The sequence below is a fragment of the Aythya ferina genome (assembly GCF_964211825.1).
Source record: "Aythya ferina genome assembly, chromosome: 26".
NCBI lineage: Eukaryota > Metazoa > Chordata > Aves > Anseriformes > Anatidae > Aythya > Aythya ferina.
The window spans coordinates 1,818,473-1,839,561 of record NC_140324.1 but is presented as its reverse complement, the minus strand read 5'-3'; the positions used below and the strand labels follow the sequence as shown (position 1 = coordinate 1,839,561).

The following is a 21,089-nucleotide window of genomic DNA, read 5'->3' as shown; positions in this document are numbered from 1 at the left end:
AGCCAGGTTAGGCACGTGCTTTTTCCCTCCTCAAATGCAGAAGTCCAAATCTCAGCCTTGCAACAATGCACAATGTTCAAGCAACGCTGCGTGAGCAGGGTTTGAGGTGGGCTGAGGCAGAGCTGCTGCGCCCCAGCACCGAACCCCCAGCGCGCTGCCCTCCACGAGATCATTTTTAGCGAGGTCCTGGCCCTCGCCATCACGACACCAGCAGCCTAAGCAGTGCAACAGCACTGGGCACCACCTCCTTTTAATAAAAGGAAAGCAGGTGCTTGAGCTCGAAGGCAGAAGGCTCCCTCCTACCCCAGCTTCACGCCAGGTAAGGCACGTGATGCTTTACATAAGATGCACTCATCTCGCCACAAGCCCTCGAGCAGGCACAGTTACACCAGGGCTGCGTTGCCTCATCTCGGGAAGGAAAAAGCTCTACCGGCAGGAGATGGCTGCACCGCTCTAACTCTGCTGGCAAAGTTAAAGCTGTGTGCTTAAACAAGGTCTGTGTCAAATTTGCAGTTTCTAAACAAAAGCTGTCGCTTATCTCAGTACAGCTTTGGCTCTCTAGCACCTCCGACATTTCCCATGCTCTTTCCTCGTTCAAAATCTCAAATCCAGCCAGGAGGACTCTTCCTTCGGGTGGGAGATCAGCAGAAATACCCCTCCCCTGAAAACACGTACCCTGCGAGCCCCTGAAGCTGCAGGCACACAAAGATGAGGGAGATTTCTCTGCTGTACCCGCAGCCACCGGCGGGACTCCTGAGCGCTGAGCTGCCCCTAGAGCATCGCTGCTGCCTCAGCACAATGCTCCCCCTCGGTGCTCTCCCCAGGTCACTCCTCAGGCACCTGCTGGAAACCTGCTCCATCGGGACGCACTCGCTCCCAGCCTTGCCCACTGCACAGAAAATTTAAGGTGAAAAAAACGTATTCAAAGAAAAGCAACAAAAAATAGCTGCATGTCATCCTCACTGTGATGGTGCAGGAGAAGCAGCTGCCATGGCAGGGCAGCTCCAGGAGCAGGGACACAACTGGAGATGGAACTGGGGCGTTACGCGGGGTTGAGGGAGACAGGCGTGAAGATATGCCCCTGCCTTTTGTTCCCCCACGCTTGCTATTTCCTGCTCACCCAGCTACAGAAGCTTTCAGGCCCTCCAAACCTTTCTGTTTTTGTTTCTCAAATCCTGTTTTCTGTATCCTTAACGTGACCCACCCCACGGACAAAACGCCAAGCAGAAAGCAGGGAGGAGGACACCAGGAGCTTCCCCAAGGCAGCGAAGGAGAACAGAGCTGAGAGCCCTTCAAAGCACCTGGCTGCAGCAGGTGGGAGCTGAACTCTGCTGAAAGCCCTGAAAGCCCTCTGGGCTGCGGCACGGAGAGCCCAGGGCTGGCCCCGAGGGCATCCCCCCAGCACCTCCAGCAACCTCCTCCACATGAACGCAGCCCTGGGGCACGCAGAGAAGTCGGCCACCTCATTCAAGGCACCGCAAACTTGACTTCTCCACAACAAGAGGGTTTTTTTCTTCCTTCAAAAATGGCCAAAAAGTCATTTTAACTTCGAAAGACAAAGCCGTGGCAGCAGGCAAGCAAGCAAGCTCGCTGCTCTGACTTTTTGTTGTGGTGGCTCTCCATTTAGTGACAGTTTCGCAAGCCTGCTGCACGGGCACGCACACGACCGCAACATAAACAAGCAGCCTGCAGTACACGCTTTAATGGAAAGTGCCAGTTTTAAATATCAAGTCCCATATTGCGTACCTCATGTCTGCCTTCCATCACATATCAAAATAGCAAGCAAAGCCCATCACTCCCACTCCAGCATAAGCAAAACATGTGGGAACTCGAGGCAGTTAGTAGGAAAACGTGATACATCCTTACTAATAAAAGCTCCGCTTTTCCTCACTATGGCAAATAGCTGCAAACGCCATTCTGCAGCCTGAAACTCAATCATGACAGCACTGCGCCCAAAACGTGGTGCTCAGCTCCCCACAATCCCCCGAATTCACTGCTTTTACCACCAGCCCCAGCCCCCCAAAGCCTCCCTTCCACGCCGGGATCCTCCTGACACGCGGCTGCGTGCACACGCAGAATAATTAAATCTTCAAACAGCTAACCCACAGCCCCAATTAACGAGACAACCTCATCTTTCATAGAATTTATTACTCTCAGTGCTGTTGCCACAGGTATCCAAGTTTGAACGTTGTTTAAAGCAGGCTTTCAAAGGGGATACAGACTCACCTACCTCCGGGGAGAATGCATTTGCTTTGTTCACTAGACTATAACTTAAAATTTGTTACATGCACCAGCTTGTAACTCTTTGAAAAACTCCCTGGTTAGCCAGCTTCAAATGTATTTTATGAACTTGCCCCGATCAAAGCAATTCCCTCAACAATGAGCCTCATCTCACAATCTCACTGGCAAAAAAGCGCTGAACAAATTTTGGGGGTGGAAATCACAGCACGGAGCGGGGGGGGGGGGACTCTCCCCTCCAAACCCACCCAGGGGACCTCAAGCACGGGAGCTCCCTTCAGCACAAAGCGAGAAAGAAAAGACATTTAACGGTGAATTCAGTTACTCAAAAGGAAAACAATTAAGGCTATTTTTTTTAGCAAAGATTTTTATTTATTGTGAGCAGGAATCGTGTCGGCAGAAGGCAGCCTGGGCTGCTGTTCCAGTAGGACACAACCCTGGCATCGCACACTTTGCTGATGCTTTGGGGAGAGGTCTACAGGCGCCGTACATTTGTTGTGGATGCAAAGCACTGCTGGTGAGCTGCTCCAGGAGATGTATTACCTCGTGCAACCGTTTGCCTCGGTTTCCCTTCCCTGCTCGTGTTTGCTGCAGCAGCGGCGCAGCTGGCACGCGCTGACCCCAAAAACTCAGCAGCCACGAGGTGACAGCCCCAGCGTGGCCCAACGGCGATGCCACGGCCCGGGAAGAGACAATGAAACTTCTTCACCTCCCGCCACTCCTACTGTCTCAGCGTCAATTAAAAATGGTCATTTCCATGTGAAATCCAGCACGCGCGGTTTCCTGCTAGAGGCGCAGTTTAATTAAGCACGCTGGGAGGGAGCTTGTTTCTGATCAGATTAGTCATCTACAAACTATGACATGGGGAGGGGGGGACAGAGGACATGGCTTGAAATGTTTTGCTACTGCAAATAACAAACAGTTTGGCACGGGGATGACGAAACCACAGCCCTGTAGGAGCAGGACAATAGGCATGTGCCGAGCGCCCCGGCAGCAAACAGCGGGGCTCACGCTGGAAGCGCTGGTCGCAGCTCCAAGCCCCAGGAAGACCAACTTCCCCGCGGTGACCTATATGTGCTATAAATGCTGCAGACACGGCCTGCATGACGTAAGCTCCGTCCTAGTGGCAATTGTTGGGTTTCGCCTTGCCAAAAAAACGCAAAGCGGAGGTGCTGAATTGTCCGGGCGGCGGGATAGCTAAACCAGTTCCTCCCTGGTGCATTTAAGGACAGAAATGAGGGAAACAGTGGCAGAGCTTAAAATAAAACCAGGAGACAAATATAAAAGCAAAGAGATCTCAAAGCTGGAGGGCTTGCATTAACACTTTGAATTTTCCTGGCTTCAGAGAGCAAACCGGGTCCCCCCTCGCGAGGAGGCCACCCACGCACGCACCAGCAGCCCAGCCAGGGGCAGCCAAAGCAGTCATTAATTGGGATTTGAAGAGGATTTCAATTTGGGGCAGCTTTATCACCGCAGTTTTCTTGTAGCAGTGTTTCAAATTACCACACTACCTTATTTACCAGCCCGATTTTGGAAGCGAGAACCTTATCCTGGCAAATGGGGCGTTTTGGCTGGGAGTCAGCAGGGTCCCTGCCCGGCTCCTTCCACTTCCAGCTTCCCCTGGGCAGCAGAGAGCCTCGAGCTGAAGGCTCCTCCGGAGGGGAAAAAAGAAGAGCTCCACCTTGCCCCAGGATCTCCCTGAGGAGGAGGGAGATGAAGAGTGGGAGGCCACAAATTCACATTTCCAAGGGTGGGCAGAAGCACAAAACATAAATGCTCCTGACGCAGAAGGCATCAGTTTATTATCTCGGGGTTACTGCAATAACGAGGTATTGATGTTGTAGGGCGCGCTGCTGAGCCAAGACTTCAGCGAATTGGCGCTCGGTTCCTCCTTCCAAGGAGAGGGATGGCAGCGGAGGGGAAACACAGCACTGTTTTCAGCAGGGGCATGGGACCCAGCTGAACACAAGCGTTTGAAAAACACGAGGCACAGTGAAGATGAAACCCAGGCCTTGCTGTGCGGCGAGCAGACGTAAGGAGCTAATCTCCAGGTCCAGATTACCAATGGCTGCAAGGCGCTCTGCTCCCTCAGCAAGTCCAGGTCCCCAAATCCAAGGGCCATCTGCTCCTCACCTCCGACCAAGCAGTGCTGGTGACAAGTCGCCGTCAAGTTCTGAGCTAGCTGCCTGGCTGTGCCTTTGAGGATGAACTAGCCTCTGATGGCACCTTGCTGTCAATTAGTAAATTAAGCTTAACCACCATCCACAGACTACGAAAACCACTATCTAGGACCTTCTGTAGACAGCCTGGATCCTTCTAGCAGCTGCACTGCACCCCTGTACACTGCACACCTTATTGGAATCTTATTGCAGTTATTCACCCAGCAAAAATCCCTCTTCAAACACCCAGAAGTCACAAATGTGAAGAGGAATTGAAATGTGTCCCCCTCACTCTCCAAAGGTGAGGCTAAGCACAACAGGCTGAGGAGCGAGTGCTGCTGGTGCAGCAAAAGGTTTCCCCTAAACCAAGCCTCAAGCTGCATTTCAAACACAGGCTGCCTGTCTGCAGGACAAAAGAGCTGCCCCAGAGCCCCAAAACCAGGACAGCAGTGATTGTGCAACTGCTGTTGTATAATATCAGTCCTCTGTTTTTATGAACTACTCACAGCCAGGCTCAGAAAGCACCAGCCCAGAGGAAGGGTGGTGTCAACATTACCTTTCACTCACCCGAACGAAGAGAGAGGGGAAGAAATAAAAAGAAAGAAAAAGGTTCTGCATCGTTTTGGCTGCAGCCCAGCTAGGCAGAGGGGGTCCGGTCACCACGCTGGCTGCACCAGCACAGCCTTGCTTGAAGCCTCAGCTCGCTGGCCGGCTCTGCAAGCCAGGCAGCCAAGCCAGCCTCTGAGCAGGAAACGAATTAATGGGAGCTTGCTCCAGAGCTATTCTCTCACTAGCGTGTAGCATGTCTTTGGTGGATTATTTTAACAGCAGAAGTCGCAGGCACATTCATACACAGGAACACTCGCTGGGGAGATCAGCTTCCATCTGGGTTAACCCGAGAGTTTCTGCCCTTGAATTTCCTCCCTTTTCTCCAGCACCCACTCAACGGCTTACCTCCCTGTAAAAATGTTTGCTCAAAAACATCTTGACAAGCAGCTAAACAGTTCCACATTCCCCTGGCCCCAAAGAGCAGGAGCAGAGCACTGCACGTTGCTTCCACAGGAGCTCCCCTTTTCCGCCACCATGCAGAAATCCCACCCTGATCCCTGTGGCTGGCCACGGGCACTGCCCTTTCCCCAGACAGCTCGACTCGAGCCGGTGCAGGAAGGTCAAGTTTTAACCATCCCCAAAGCAGCAGCATGTTTCGGCAAGAAGGGCAAATTAAGCGAACTTCCTGCATGCCAGGGGCTGCAGCGAGCCCTGCGCAGAGCACACCTTCCCCGGGCATCAAAAGCCTGGCACGGCACCGCGCCGTCCGCCTGGCCTGGGAATTCTCCGCTTCAGCCTCAGATGAATCCACACCGTGCTTCCAAAACCAGACATCTAAAAGCTCCGTGCCCTTCAGAGCCTGCTGCTCCTCCCGCAGACACCCTGCTCCCAAACCCCTTTGATGCAGGCATCCTTGTACCCTCGCCAGCGGGGACGTAGCCGCACGGCTCTGCTCTGCCCCTCAGCAGCCCCAAACCTCGTGCACGGCTCCAGCCGCCCTCGCTGCCCATCTCCCTGCTGCCAGGAGGGCTTTGTGAAGGCACTTTTGGGAACAGAGAGATCCCACCTGCAGCAGGGAGCTGCTGGGGGGCTGAATAGAGCAGACACCCAAATTGCACTGGAGTCTTCCTTCAGGCAGCCGAGCCCCAGGAATTCACCACCAAGGAAGTGTCTCCTCAGTGATGTGCAGAAAAAGTCTTCCAGGGTACAGCACACCACCCCCAGCTCCGGCAGCAGCCTCCCAACCAGAGACAGACCAGCACGAGCAGCTCTGCCTGCCCAGAGACACGCAGAGCAACAAGGAGAGCATCTGACAAACCAGCAGCAGACAACCACCAGAAAAACACACAACACACAAAACTACCGAAACCGCTCCGGTTGGGTCTCTGGTAGCAAACACACATTTATTGTAAGAGACTGTGTTGTTAAAGAAAAAAAAAATATGACAATACCTGATCCTCCAAACTGAGTGCTTGCTAGGGTCGTGGGTCTGTTTTTTCCATTAGCCACTGGCAGGGGAAACATCTAGAAAAACAAGGAGATGAGAGGGAAGGGAAGAGAAAAGAGATTTCAGTATGTTAGTTTTGCTGTGCTGCTGCAAAGGGGGGGGTCGTGTTGGGCAGGCAGGGGGAGGAAGGGGGAAGAGAAGCACTTTACTGATGCAAAAAACTTTCCTCTCCCCGCGTCCCTGCTACATAGATCAGCTGCAGGAGGGACAGGAGAGCAGCGCAGCTGTGCGCTAATATACACACGCATTCCTACGTGCATAAACTTCTCCTGTGTACACAGCGTGTCTGGTTCCTTAGGTGCAGTTGAAAGCCATCCAAGACGCATCGCTGCTGCGGTCAAAACCGACAGTTTCTGCCCCAGCTTATTCAGCACGGCCCAGCCAGGAGGGTGCCCCCGGAGCCGTGCCGAATGCCTGACTTCATTCATAAAAAGCTCCCAGGCCAGCGACAGCACCCGACGGAGCTCACTTCGTCCCTCGACCCGTAGCATGGTCCAGGTCTCACCCCGTGCCCAAAGCCACCCAGCAGCCCCATGCCAGCTCCCAACCCTGGTCCCCAGGGGCTCCAGAAGCACCACGAGCGAACGCAGCCCATGGGCTGGCAGAAGCCATGCCAAGTTCAAAGGTATTTAACTCATGCTGAGCAACATTTGCATATTTTGCAAAGTCAGTAACGTTGGCTGCTCGCTTGCTATGCTGCTGTGGCCACAGCATCACAGCTCATCTTCTGCCAGGGAGCTTCCCCAAAAACACCGCGTACCTCATCAGCGAACCCGGGTCAATATATTTAATGTAAGGTGGGAGGGCTTCAGAAGCTGTTATTTAAAAATCTATATGCACCTGCGTGCAGCAGAAAACTAATTCTTCTCCACACAAATGGAGCTCCAGCCAACAACTGGTGGGAAAATGCTTCATGAATTAACATTTTAATATCCTTTTACTACTCAAGATACTTTCACCACCAAGTCATTTGAATTTTTATTATTTTTAGCTTTGCAATGTCTGAGTAACTCAAAAGTTTAATGCTTTGAAGATTAAACAATGTAATGGCACAAGAGCCTACAGAAACGCAGCGTTTCGTGCCCTGACATAGCTGATGTCTGGCTGTGGTCAGAAACATTCCTTTGTACAGAACCGTCTGCCCAGCTTTGTTTTTACAAATGCTGGGTAGGAAAAAAAAAAAAAACAAAAAAAAAAGTTAAATGTGGTAGAGATGCAAAGAGAGCAGTTAAGAAACCAACTGCCATTCAAAAAAGAACTCAAATTTGGGATCATATATATTTATGAAGGTGCACACTTGAGCAGTACAGAAGCACACGCATTTAAATAAAGGTGTAAGCAGCGTTTAAGTGCACGTGTGGACAACCAGCAGCAAGCCCGCAGGCACGTTCCTCCCCGCGGTGTCACCCTGCTGCCAGCACCCTGCTCCCCGGGGGCTCAGCCCCTGCTGGGTGCTGCTGGGGCCCCCCCTGCACCCCCAGAGGCTCAGCCCCACACCCAGGGGGCCGGTGGCCCCACCATCGAACAGGCCTTGTTTCCTCAGGAAGTCGGGCTAGAAAACAAAAACAAACCCTGACGACACCGAATGCTCGCAGCCTACCTTCCTTTCAGTGCTCTGGTTTGTTTTTGTCAGTGCTGTTTTCTGCAAAGATCCCTGAAATGACTAAAAATGGAATTTGCACAGCTGACCCGGCCCGGCCCCGCTCACACGCCCTCCCATTGAGGTAGGGAAGACAACCAAGGGGTCTGAGACCCCTTTTCCAGGCAGTGAGAGGCAGTTCTGCCCACGTGAGCAGGGGGCACCCCCATCCTGAGCAGCAAAACAAAACCCTAAGAGCTCCCCTGCCTCCTTTCCGCGAGCTTTTCTGCTTCCTACGCGCCGATGCCGAAAACCCCGCGGTTGGAGCGGCAAGCACCAGCGGAGAAAATGAGCAGCCCTGTTCCACTGTGCACCTTCTACTCCTGCACTGAGGTGTCCCCCCCGCGTGCGGCAATCCCCAGCACGCCCCCGCGGGGATGCCCTCGCCACCGCGCCACCGCCGCGAGGTTTCAGACTGATGCAACCCTTCCTGCGCTCCCTCCCGCAGGGATCCGCGACCAAGCGGGGTGCCCCGGGTCACCCCGCGCCTCAAGGCAGGCTCCGAGCACCTTTATCGCTCGCCGGCTCCAGGAAACGCTTCAGTTTTTTGGTGGTTTTATTTTTTTTTCTTTTTTACTTTTTTTTTTTTTTTTTTGCTGCCAAGTTGTTTTTCCACCATGGTGCAGGCTGGTGCGCGGCCGCATCGAGGAGCTGGGTGCAAGTCATTCGCGAGGCGCTCGCTGGCGTGTGTCACTCACAGCCAAAGTTCACCCACCCACTGCGAATTTCCTTTCTGCTTCGAAACGCAGCTTTAAAAATAAACTTCGAGGGGGGGGGGAGGATGACCGGGGCTGGCACACACCAGAGGGACCCAGGCGCAGCCTCGGAGGAGCTGTAATTGGGTCATTACTCGTCCTTTGTTGGATTTGAATAACGTAGATGTAAGTGGTTATGTAAAATCCCCCATCTTAAGGCTCTGTATATAGTTTCTCAAGTCATGTCTCCGGCCTCCCTGACAGCTGACAACAATGCCCGTGTATCCTCACAGCTCTAACTCCCCCCCACCGAAGGATTTATTCCCCCTCCACTTCTCCCAGATTAAAAGATGCAAACCCAGAGCACGGGGAGCTCCCAACACCCGCGCTCGCTGCCGGGGAATTACAGCTGAGAGACCCCACGCTCCCGGCAGCAAAGTTGTAAGCAAGAGAGGGAATTTGCCAGACACAAGTAACAATATCAAGCAGCATTTCATTTATTGGGCACTTCCACCAGTGCATCAGTGTTTTCAAATTAAAGAGCTGTTTTCACTTCCCCCGCTCCTCCACCTTATGAACTCCAGGCTGAGCCAACCTCAGGCCTGAACTCAAAACCTGAAATCTATTTTGCAGAGTGGAAAGCATCCAGCTGTTAATTCGGGGAGAAGAGGGAATTCGACTCAATAAACGTTGCCAGCAGGATATTTCATACGTGTTCATTTAAGGCAGGCCTTCCTGACTACAGCCCCAAACGTCCACTGCGGCGTAAAGCAAACTTCACGACCGCTTCCCTCGAAACAAAAGCGAGAGTTTTATCATGGAAATGCAGACACTGCGCCTTGGCCAGAGCAGGGCACTCGGTGCCGCTTCAGCAGCATCCAGCACCTTGGGAGCAACAGGAGCAGGGGCAGAAGGAGCTGCTCAAGCCCTGCTGGCTGCAAACAGTTCGGTTTCCACTCTTATTCCAGCAGCTGGATGGCGAGGGCCAGCAGGCAGCGAGAGCCGTCACTTGCCGAGGAAGCAGCCCTAGGCGACTGCTCAAGCCTCTGCCCACCCTGCAACTTCTCACCGAGTTAGAAGCCCGCCCTGACAAGCGGCATCCCCGCAGCATATGGTTAATACTCTGCTAATAATCATGGCTGTTAACAGTATTTCACTTCTGCCAGAGACCCAGGCTGGCACGCAGCCGCCTGCCTCTCTCCAGCTTGGCAGGCGCGCACCGCGGCACGGATGAGCCCCCAGCCCCGTCCGTGGGCAAGGCAGAGCCCTGTGCCTGGGCACCCACCCCGGGACATGCCTGTGCCTTCCCAGGACACGCAGGCACCAGCAGCAGGGCACAGATGTGGTCCGGGATGGCTGCAGTGAGCATCTCCCTGGGCAACACCCGGGCACAGCTTGCACCGCACGTGCCCGCCAGCCCCAGCCTGGCACAAAGTCACGCACCAAAACGAAGGGCTGCTAAAAAGGTGGAAGCCGGCAACGCGAAGCAATAGGCAGGATGCTTTCTCGAAAGCTCTCCTCCAGATTTGCAAGCCTGTTCTGGACTATTGCCAGGGAGCGGTGGTGAAAGAAAGCTTACAAATTACCTGCACTTTGGGGCAATTATAAAAGGCAATTTGTTCCGAGGTAGAGGTAAGCGCTGTGCCGCGCACACCCCAGAGCAGCAACCCGAATACAGGGCTGCACGTTTGGCTCCAGCTCGCTCAGAAGCACGTTGCTTTGGTTTTCACCCTCATTGTCAAATTACACTGGCAGAAAGCTTCGGGTGAGTGCTTCGCAGCTCAGCAGCTACCCAACGTGTTTGTTTATTAAAGAAGGCACAAGTCTTTCTTTCCAGGGCTCTAAGCCCCATTTACAGCCTCTCACACAACCCTTTTATCGACTCTGCAAACCCACCAGGGCCAGACATTAAAATCCACCCAAAAGACAGCACAAAGCTGGACCACGGGCTACAGGGGCTGAACATTCCCTAGGAAAAAGGAACTGAAAGGCTGATCTGAAACAAATGCCTCCAGCCTCTCTGAATCTCTCCTGTCTTCCCTCCTTCCACTCTCTTATAGAGAGGATTATTGGGCTCCACTCCTGCTTATTCCAAAAAAACATATAAATACAGTTGAGAATGAGATTTGTGGCCAAAAATCCTGCATCCCAACGACACAAGTACAGAAACCCATAGCGCAGTCTCCCTGACACCCCCACATTTTGCACAAGCCTGCAACGCCAGGGTGCCCAGCTCCCAGCGAGGAACCTTTCCATTTCCACTTCCCATCCTCCAGGAGAGATGCTAATATCCCTTTATGCAAACTCAGGAGAAGGGTGTGCATGTGCGGAGAGACGAGGGCTTGTGAAACAGACCTGGCTCACATCCAGCCTGCATCGGAGCCCATCGGCCAACTTATCCTGGAGGGAATGTCTTCGAATCACTCGCTGGCAAATGACATTTGCAGGCCCTGATCCTGCAAGCAGCCGCCCCCGGTGCCGCTGCTGAATGCATAAGCCTCAGACGAGCGCAGAACAAATTCTGGTCATTCCCCAGGTTTACATCAGCGTAGGAGAGCTGGAATTGAACCCAAATCCAACCCTTGGCCGCAGATTAATCTCCAAGGACAGAAATATTCATATACAGAGGGAACAGGTCAGAACCCCTCCAGGGAATACAGCTCTCAGCATGCAACTGAGTGAGGATGGGTTGTCAGTTTTGAAAATAAGGGCTTGGGTTTTTTAAGGCTCTGAACGGGGAGTAGGATTTGTGGTTTTTTTTCCTCAGAGACCAAGCAAAGCAGGAGCTGGCACAGCCCCAACCTGCGAGCAGGCTATGGGCTACTGACCGAGGCTCAGCCCAAAACCTGGCACTGCCTGGCGGACGAGCTGGCGAGCCCCGGGACGCCTGCTGAACAGCAGGACCTCGAGGATGAGAGCAGAATAACCGCACACCGCTCCCCAGCGAACCTGGAGGTAGTCCTGTTTTTAAAGGTATGCTTTAACCCAGTCCCACGACCAACGGTAAAACATCCTGCTGTTCATTTAACAGAGCCAGCCTCCCGACAGAAGCCCAGCACTAGGAGAACTGGACTCATCCTTCTGCAGGAGACTTGATCTTACGTGGGACAGAGGCACCACCACCAAAACTCCCCAGCACGGAGCCCAGCAGGGACAGGTACAGCCCCAGCTGTACAAAAAGGTTTATTTCTCAATGCTAAACCTCAGTGCTTGGGTGCAAAGCTACCAGGCTTCAGCACTTTCCATAGGCATAACAGCTACAAGGGCAGCAGGCACCCCTGGTTTTGCCACCTTTTTCCCCTTTTACTCTTCTCCCCTCCTCCATACGGGGCAAGAAAATCAACCCAGGGGCCAGCCCGCAGCCAAAGCCACGGCACCCATGGTTATTCCTCCTCGAGGAGCTGTTTTCTCTATCTTCGCAGTACGTTTGCTTATCTTAAAAGCAAGACGCGTGCTCCAAGCCCCGTGAGGGTGCAGCAAACGACAGAGGAACCAAAGTTATTTTCTTTTTGAACACGAGCTCTCCCCTCCGCAAGTCACCTGCCAGCCCCGGTGTGGCAGAGGCTCGACGTGCTCGGTGTGGCACGTCGCTGACTGCAGACGGCAGCACAGGCAGCTGTGCTGGGGACTAACCCGCGCCCTGCTGCGGCTACCAGGGACTTCTCTTCCCTCTGAGCCGCGCACATCCTTCGGGGGGAACTCTTAGGTTCTGTTTCTTTGAAAACGAACAGCCCCTAAAGGCAGCTAAAAGGTTTCCAGTAGAGCAGAGCGCGGGGAACACGAGTGCCTAACTCCTGCAAAAATAATGTGCTGGAGAGCTTGGACAAATTTCAAACTGAGATAGAATAACCTGTGGGAGCAAAAGTTTAATAGTCTGGATCTGGGGAGAGGAAAGAAGCCTGATTAATCAGCTACTGAAGTTACATCTTTGCATTAGCTTTGTATCCATGGCTTCAAAAACAGTTACCTGGCTCTTTCACCACCAGCATTTAAACAGGCTACACACAAGTACATTATGTTTCCCCAGAATTTCCCATCAAAGAAAAAAAAAAAAAAAAAAAAAAACACCAAAACCCACCAACCCCCCCACCTCTCTGTACTCCCTGCGAGGAAACAATATACATCGAGGGGAAGGGGGGGGGGGAGGAGGGGCAGCAGCTTTGCTTTAACTTGAAAATAAACAAGTTGCAGCACATGTGCATGCACACAAACACGGCACATCTGAAACCCATCACGGCCAATTTCCAGGCTCCCATTTCCTCCCCCGTGCAGCTCCGAAGCCCCGGGCCCTCGCTCACCATACTGAAGTCCAGCAGGTCACTGAGCTCTTTGTCTGTCCCAACTGCAGCCATTCTCTGCTGCTGCTGATTCATACTCCCACAGACTCAACAGTGGCAGTCCTAGAGAAAGCAAGGGGGAGGGGAAGGAGATATTTTAATGACTAGAGCAAACTACCCACCCCATTGATGAATATTTAAAAAAGACACAGCGAGAGGAGAGAGAAAGGGGGAAGGAGAAAAAGAAAACCCAGCCGAGTGCCGTGCCCCGCCGGGCTGGGAGCACAGGCAGAGCCCTCACATCGCACCCAGGGGCAGGAACAAGCGGGCTATTGACCAGACACACTTGGATGTTAGTTTTTTGCTGCCAATTCCACTAGTTCGGGCCAATTCTGTTCCTGGCGTGCGGCGAATGAAGGGGGGGAAAAAAAAAAAAAAAAAGTCAACTCATTTATCAAAGGGTTCAGGCAAGTTATCACTCGGGCGCTTGTCTGGCTCGGCTCGCCCCTTCGCCTTCCCCCACGCTCGCTCCCTGCAGGAGGCTCGCTCTTGTCCTTGCCTAGTTTTGTTTAAAAAACGAGAGAAGAAAAAAAAAAAGTCTGATCTTGTGCCTCTTTCCTTGAGGTTGCTGAGCACCTGCAGCTGCTGCTCCAGGGCTGAGCGTGGGGATGCCCAGCGCCGGCGAGAGGAGTGGTGAGAACTGCCCCCCCCCTCCCAAAAGGGCCTGAAGAAAATTAAAAAAACGCCTTGTTTTTGGAGGGGGCTGCAAAAATAAAGCTCTTCAGGCAACCTGGCAAGATAGGTAAATATTATTCTTCCTAATTTTACGGATTTTTTTTTTTTGTTTTGTTTTTTAAAAGGGAGATTGATCTTTTTGGCCAACTCACTATGATAGAAAAACATTTCTTTGGGAGGGAGGAAGAGAGGCCTGGGAGGAGATAAAAGATTCCTTTTTTTCCTCTCTTTTTTTTTTTTTTTTTTTTTTTTAGGAACTCATTCATGGTTATAAAGGGCAGCTGGCCAATAAATTTAACTCATTAATCATAAGGTTAAAAAAAAGAAGACAACTGCATGTGATCCGAACTGTTTGTAAGCTGTGCCGGCTCAGCCACCACATTTCAATAAAGTTTAAAAATACAAAATATACCGAAATCCGCCCAGCACGTAAAAACAGCCCGGGGATTTTTTATTTTTTGTTTTAAAAAAAGAGTTTAAGTGGCACCAGTGCATCTGGACATTATTTTTAAAGCGCCTTCACCCACCCACAGCCCCGCTCCCGGCCGTGACGGGGGGGGAGGGGGGGTAGGGGCAGGGAGCCCCTTTCTGGGGGTCCCTTGGGTGCTGGGGGGGGGCAGCACCTTGGGACCCCCCCATTTCCAACACAAGAAGCCCCCTGAGGCAACGCTCGCCCCCGGACAACTTTAACAACTCGCAGAGCAGGGTTCAGCCAGGGCCTTTTTGAAAAAAAAAAAAACCACTAATATTTTCACCTCTTTTTATTAAAAAAAAAAAAAAAAAGAAAGAAAAAAAGCAAAACAAAACTCTGTTTTTAACTTAAAAGTTAAAAGGGCCGCCGGGCCCCGTCCTCCATCCGCACAAAGGCCGGGGCCGGGCTGACCCCGCGGGACTGGGGGGGGGTCCCCGGGGGGGGTCCGAGGCCGCTTCCCCGCTCCCCCCGGGCCCCCCCCGGGCGGGACAAAGGCTGCCAAGGCCCGGCCGGCTCCGTGCCCCCCTCCCGGCCGGGCCGGGCCCCTGCAGCCGCCGCTCGGCGTGGCCCGGAGGGGGGTGTGGGGGGGTTTGAAGCAGCCTCTGCCCCCCCCAAGCCCCCCAAACCCCCTCGCATCTCCCCGGGACGAGCCCGAGCGGCCCCACCGCCACCCGGGCCCCTTCGTGCCCCCCCCCCAAACCGTGCAGCCCCCCCCGGGGCGGGGTGGAGGCCGAGCTGCCCCCCCCCCCCCAATCCTTTTAGCCCCCCCCCCCCCACCGGCCTCGCGCTAAGGGGGGGGCTCAGAGCGGGCCGCCCCCTCCCTGTGCCCCCCCCCCCGAAACTTTTACAGCCATGGGGGGGGGAAACAGCGACGCCCCCCCCACCCCAACCCCCCGGGGGGGGCCCGGCCCCAACTTCGCAGCCACCGGGAGCGGGGCGAGGGAACGGGCCCCCCCCCCCCATAAAGAGCCGGGCCCCCCCTGCAGCGGGGAAAGGGGGTGGAGGGGGGGTGGTCCCAGTGCCTGCAGCCCCCCCGCTCCCCCCCAACCCCCCCCGCAAACTTCGCGGAGCGCCGGGGACAAAAGAGCCGGGCCGGGGGGCGCCGGGCACAGACCCCCCCCCAAGCCCCCCCCCACAGGGGTCCCGCCCCGACCGCGGCTGCTCGACGGCTGCCCCCCCCCCCTCCATAACGTCCCCGTTACCCCCACCTCGTTAGTTTTTTTTTTTTTCTCTGTTTTTTTCTCTTTTATTTTTTTTTTACCTGTTCCGGGGCACAACCGCGCCCCCGGTGCGTGCGCGGAGGGGCGGCGGGCGGGGAGGGGGGGGGAGGAGGAGGAGGGCAGCGCATGAAGCTCCCGCGGGCACCCAGGCGGTGGCGGCGGCCCCGGCCCGGCCTTGGAAGCGGCCGCGGCGCCCTGTGCCGGCGGGCGGCCCCGGCCCCGGCCCCTATTGTTCTGGCGCCGCCGGCGGGCACGGCGCAGCGAAGCGGCAGCGCCTGGCTCCGGCCCGGGCGGCGCGTGCGCCCCGCGCCCCCGCCCCCGGGGTTTGGCCGGGCCCCAGCGCCGCCGCCTCCCCCCCCCCGCCTCCGTTAAGCCACGCCCACTCTTCGTCAGGCGCCTCCCCTCGCTGTATCCCTCCGCCGCCTCCCCTCGCGTCTCCCCCGCCGCAGCGCGGAGAGCGCCGAGCTGAAGGCGCGGTGGGGGGAAAAAGGGGGGAAGGGGGGAGCGCGGCGGGGAGCGGTGGGGGAGGGGAGGGCCGCCGTGAGGAGAGGGGGACTATGTTTTATGGCGGAGGGATATAGAGGCGGATTGAGTGACGGCGCGCACCGCCGGGAGATGGACTGATAAGGCCGCGCGGCGCTGCCCAATGGAAAGGGGGCGCAGCGCGAGTGGCGGGAGGCGTGGCCAATCGGAACGCGCCCTGCCGCGGGGCCCGCCCACCAAGCGGGGAGGCGGGGCGCTGCGCGGGCAGGGGGCGGGCGTTGGTTCGCGTCGCCTCCCGCAGCTCCCCCGGCGGCCGCGGGGCCCCCGACGGGGCGGGCGGGCAGAAAAGAGCCCGGCCGGGGGCGGGGGCGGCCCGCGGACACTGGGGGGGGGCAGCGCGGAGCGGCCGCCGCTTGCTGCAGCGAGGGGCGATCGTTTCCCACGTTGCTTCCCCCAAAACTCCCGGGAGAGCCGCGCCGGGGCCCAGACGTCGCCCCCCCGGGTCCCGCCCGTGCAGCCCCGCGCCCTGCGCTGGGTTTGCAGGGGAGGGGCAGGGGTTGGCGTGGGGCTGGTGTTGGGTGGGCAGGGGGTTCTCGAGTCGAATAAAGTTGCTGCTTTGTTATCATTCGGTTGCCGTCCGACCGAGGGTTAGAGGTGGCGCTGGATCGCTGCACTCCCAGAGCGGACGCCGAACGGGGCTGGGGGGGAGATGCCCCGATTCCGTGGAGGATTTGGGGTTCTCCCTTTCCAGGTTCATCCCCCTGGATGCCCTCGCTGGGGTTGTACCCGCTGGTTGCTCGGGTGCTGAGCAGCGGAGCGGTGCCCGTCGGGGGGCAAAGAGAGCAAGGGATGGGGAGGGAGGACTCAGGACCCCATGGGGGATGTCACCCCCCAGGGTGCACGTGGCAGCAGAAACGTCCCCTCTCTGTAGCACCTGTGACACCCCAAATGCCTCCCGTGCCTGGAGACCAGACACAATGCTGGAAGCATCCTCACCCCTCTGCCTTCAGCCCCATCCCCTCCCGTCTCATCGAGCCCCAGTCACCCTGCTATGGCTGGCTCGGGTTCCCTGCAGCCTCGGCACTGCTGTGCCCCGGCCAGGAGCCTTCCCGGGGGTGAAGCCGGGTGGGATGCAGGGCACCGAGGGGCTGGTGGTGACATAAAACCACTGCTGGGAGCGGGGCTGAGCCCTGGGGGACTGGGGTGCAGAGGTGTCAGCCCCTGGCCCATGCTTCATGCTCCCCGTGCTAAAGGAACAGCGGAGCAGCCTCGTGCAGCGCCCCTTGCCTTTCCTCCCGTGTTTTGTCCCTGCCTGGTGGCCCCCCTTGGGGTGCTGTCACCCCCCTGTCCCCCCCAGCGTGGCCGCTCTTCCCTTGCTGTGAAGTGTCACCCCTCGCCCACTCCCCCTCCGCCTTCCGCTCTTTGGGATGACAAGGAAGAGATTAAACATTTCCCTAATGCAATTATATTCTAATTTTGCCGGTGTGGCCATAATTTCCCTGTCAACAATCGCAATTAAAGCTCAGAGCCCGGGTGCCCTGCCACCAATGGCTGTGCAAAGCCCCACGGCAGCGCGATGCGGCAGGCAGCGACAGGCACCCTGTGGGATTTCCCTTCCCTGGGACACCCCACGCTGTGATCAGCTTTGAAGATTTCCCTTCCCCAAGCCCTGCTCACTGTGTCTTTGCATGGGCTGAAAATAGTTTGGCTCTGAAGGTGGGAAAGAAAAAGGGTGAACCCCGCATGGATTTGGGGGTGGGCTGGTAACGGCAGCGGGTGCTTAGGTGGGTGCAAGCACCAGGCTCCTGGTGGCAGGGGCATGGCAAGAAGCATGTGCCCAGGCCTGCCCACGAGGCTCAGGGCTCCTCCAGCACCACGTTTCGCTCTAAGCAAAGTTCCTGAAGTGCCCAAAGTTTCTCAGGCATGGGGACAGGTTCTCCGGGGCAGTGGTCACAGCCCCGAGCCTGCTGGAGTTCAAGAAGTGTTTGAACACCGCGCTCAGACACGGTCTGATTTTGGGTGGTCCTCCGGGGACCCAGGAGCTGGACTTGATGATCCTCATGGGTCCCTTCCAACTCAGATATTCTGTCTTTCAATGATTCCCCCTTCCAGCTTGTGGCACAACCCTGCAGCTTCCCATCTGGGGGCTATTTTAGGGCAGAACCAGCAGGGATGGGGGCAATACGGAAAGGGGTACAACACGGAGACGGGTCGCCCGCTGAACAGATGTGTGCCGGGCAGACACCTCCTCCACCTTCATCCTCTCCACCTCCACTTTCTCCACCTCTGACCCTGGAGGGGGTTGGGTGCGATTCCCCATGCAGAGATGCGAGGAGCCCACAGGGGCAGCCTTGGCCCCCCCAGGTGCCCCGCGGTGTGCGCCGTGGGCAGACCCCACGCAGAGCTGCACGGCGCTGTGACACAGCGTGGGCAGCACCTCGGGTTCTCCTTATTTTCACAGCCCAGACCTTTGTGATGGGGATAGCAGCTCTCATCTCTGCAGCTGTTAGGGCTACCAAGGAGTGAGCAGAGCTGAGATCGTCTCCTGCAGCACCAGGAGCTCCAGTGAAGCAGTTTCACAATGACTCCAGCAGTGCTCAGAGCAAGCGACGGCAGGGGAAAAAATCGTTGCCCAAGGGGGACCCCAGAGCACAACCTGACCTGAAGGAGGGCGTGGAGGCGTTCCCCCGTGGGCAGGGTGTTCCATGAGGCTCCTCACAAAGCTTTGAGGACGCTGGGGACATGCCCTTGGCCAAGCCTTGCTGGAGCAGGGTGAGCCCATCCATGCACCACTCTCTGGGGAGGAACCAAGCCTGTTACAAAAGCATTTGCCACCTTAGAGAAGGGTTTTGCTGCCCTGGCAGCTGGCAGCAGCCATGTCGGAGGCCTCCTGCCGGCGTCCTGTGGGTCCAGAGCACCCCAGCCGGTCTGGAGGCATCAGCACAGGAGCAGCACGGACCCACAGCAAGGTTCCTGCCCATGCTGGGTGTGGAACTGATGGAGACAAAGCCCTGGCTGTGTCCCTTGGTCACTACATGGCATGCAGCCCACGTCCCCCAGCTCTGTCCTGCTGCCCCCAGCACCACCCTCCCGTCCCCAGCACCCGTGGCTGCAGTGCCCAAAGGCAGCCCCACAAAGCTCGGCCATCTCATGGGTGGGTGAGATTTCTGCAGGAATCACCCAGGTCGTGCTGGAGCCGGGCACGGGTTCCTCGCCCACCAAAGGAAGGTGATGCCATGAGTGTGGCACAACCAAAGCAAAGAGATACCAACAAGTAATGGTGCAGCCGGAGCGGGAATGCAATTGGGTCAAGCCAATCCAGCAAAAATCCACTGCAAACCAAAGGTGCCCAGCAGAAAGCCCAACAGCCTTGGACTCCACCATGAGCTAAAAAAAACCCATGGGTCTCCGCTGCCTGACACCAGCCAACCTCTGACAGCTCCCGTGGCTGCGGTGCAGGAAGAGCAGCAGGACTCCCCGTGGGATGAGGAGGGGCAGCTTTGCACTTTCCTCAACCTGCTTCGCTCTTCCTAGAAAACAAAGGAGGAGAAGGAAAAACCCTCCTTGCCCCTCCTGGAGCAGCAGATCTGAGCTGAGCCCTTGGGTTTTGGCAGCTGTGGGAACACCTTTCCATGCACATCCCATCAGTGTCCTCGTGCTGCCCTCCCCAGCCTGTGAAGCCCCGGCTTTCTGCGAGGCTGCAGGAGCGACACGTCCCTGCCCCGCGACGCAGCTCCGAGCTCTGTCCCAAACTCCCTGCCCTGCTCTCACTGCCCAGACTGCAGCCGTGGCCCCATTTCCACAGCCAAAAACCAGCCGAGATGCAAAATTTGTCACTTAATGGTGCAGGACCTGGCATTATCAGCGTCGCTGGCACAGGGGCAGAGGCTGAACCCGACAGGGCAGGGATGGAGGCTGGCTCCAGGGTGGCTTTTGGGGAGGTTGCTCAGCCTCTGAGCCCCCACCCGTGGCCGTCCCCGTGTCGTGAGTGGGAGGGTCTGGGCAGGCTCTCTGATGTCCTTGGCCGCGATGCTGGCCCGGCCCCGGCATTGCAGCAATGCCTGGGGGAGGCCTTGGCCTCGGTGGGATCTGTGGGATGCCGGCCTCACCCCTCCTCCTCCGGAGCCTCCCGGCCTCCGCAGACCAAACTGGAAACAAACGAGGCTTCAGGTCAGTGGAACTGGCTTAGAAAAAAAAAAATACAGCGACTTGAGAAAAATCCCCGTTTCTGTGAAATGTCCGTCAAACGGGGCTGCGTTTCTCGGGTGGGCCATGTCCCCGAGGGAGGCCGGGGGCTGGGAGCTGTCCCCGTGCCTCTGTCCCCTCCGTGAGTGACCAGTGGAGCCGTGTGGCAGCCACAAGCACGGAGAGATGTGCCGGGGTGCTTTTACCCAGGGGCATCTTTGCAAAGGGACTTTTAGCCTTGTGCATCCCCGCAGGCAGATGATGGGAGAAATGCTGCTCAGGTGGCAGAGGTGGCAAAGCTGCTGGCAGGGGATGGTGGCATGGGGGGGACAATGGCATGGAGGGGATGATGGCACAGAGGGGACAATGGCACAGAGGGGAGGAGCGGGGAGCAGTTCCTGGGGTGCCATCCTGCCCCCAGGCCGCCCACTCCTTCCAGACCCTGATGCCCACATCGCTGGGCGCTGCCACCCCGCAGGGTGCTCCTAGAGGTGCTGACGGCCCCAGGGAGCCCCGGGGTGCAGGGCCGGGGGCTTGGAGCAGCCGGGGCTTTGCGCAGGATCCCGGTGACTTTAAGGAGCAAGTTGGGCTTCATATTTGCATTTAGTCACAGTGTGAGTCAGACATTCCAGCCCCGGCTGCCGAAATACCTCAGCTCTGACTCCGTATTTCCCACTGCAACCTTTTTCTTTTTTTCCCCCTTCTCTTTCCCTTTCTCCTCTTTTTCTTCCCTTTCTCACCCTGTCTCTGGCCAGCCCCATCTCGAGGGCTCATGGGGCACAGGGAGCTGCAGGGGATGGATGTGGGCACCCAGGGCTCGATTCTCCCCATCACAATTAAGACTGGGGAGTGGTGGGGGGGTTAAACCCACCCCACCATGGAGGGTTTCAGCCACGGGGCTTTATCAACTCTGGGGGGCAAACGGGGGTG

At 56.5% G+C, this 21,089-nt stretch overlaps 1 protein-coding gene across 20 annotated transcripts in view; it reads right to left on the bottom strand.

Annotated features, from left to right (window-relative positions):
• Positions 1–15,792, bottom strand: part of TCF3 (transcription factor 3) — a 72,315-nt gene extending 56,523 nt beyond the window's left edge. For 8 of the 20 annotated variants that reach the window (XM_084498587.1, XM_084498589.1, XM_084498590.1 and 5 more), the window contains exons 1-3: positions 15,533–15,791; positions 13,086–13,187; positions 6,398–6,470 (exon numbers count right to left, since the gene is read on the bottom strand). In XM_084498587.1, coding sequence (XP_084354713.1) covers positions 6,398–6,470; positions 13,086–13,160 — 148 coding nt within the window. In that variant the 5' untranslated portion in view covers positions 13,161–13,187; positions 15,533–15,791. Of the gene's footprint in view, positions 1–6,397; positions 6,471–13,085; positions 13,188–15,532 lie in introns of those variants that run through there. The other 12 variants (XM_084498566.1, XM_084498568.1, XM_084498571.1 and 9 more) reach the window with 3 other exon arrangements.
• Between the last annotated feature and the right edge of the window lie 5,297 nt (positions 15,793–21,089).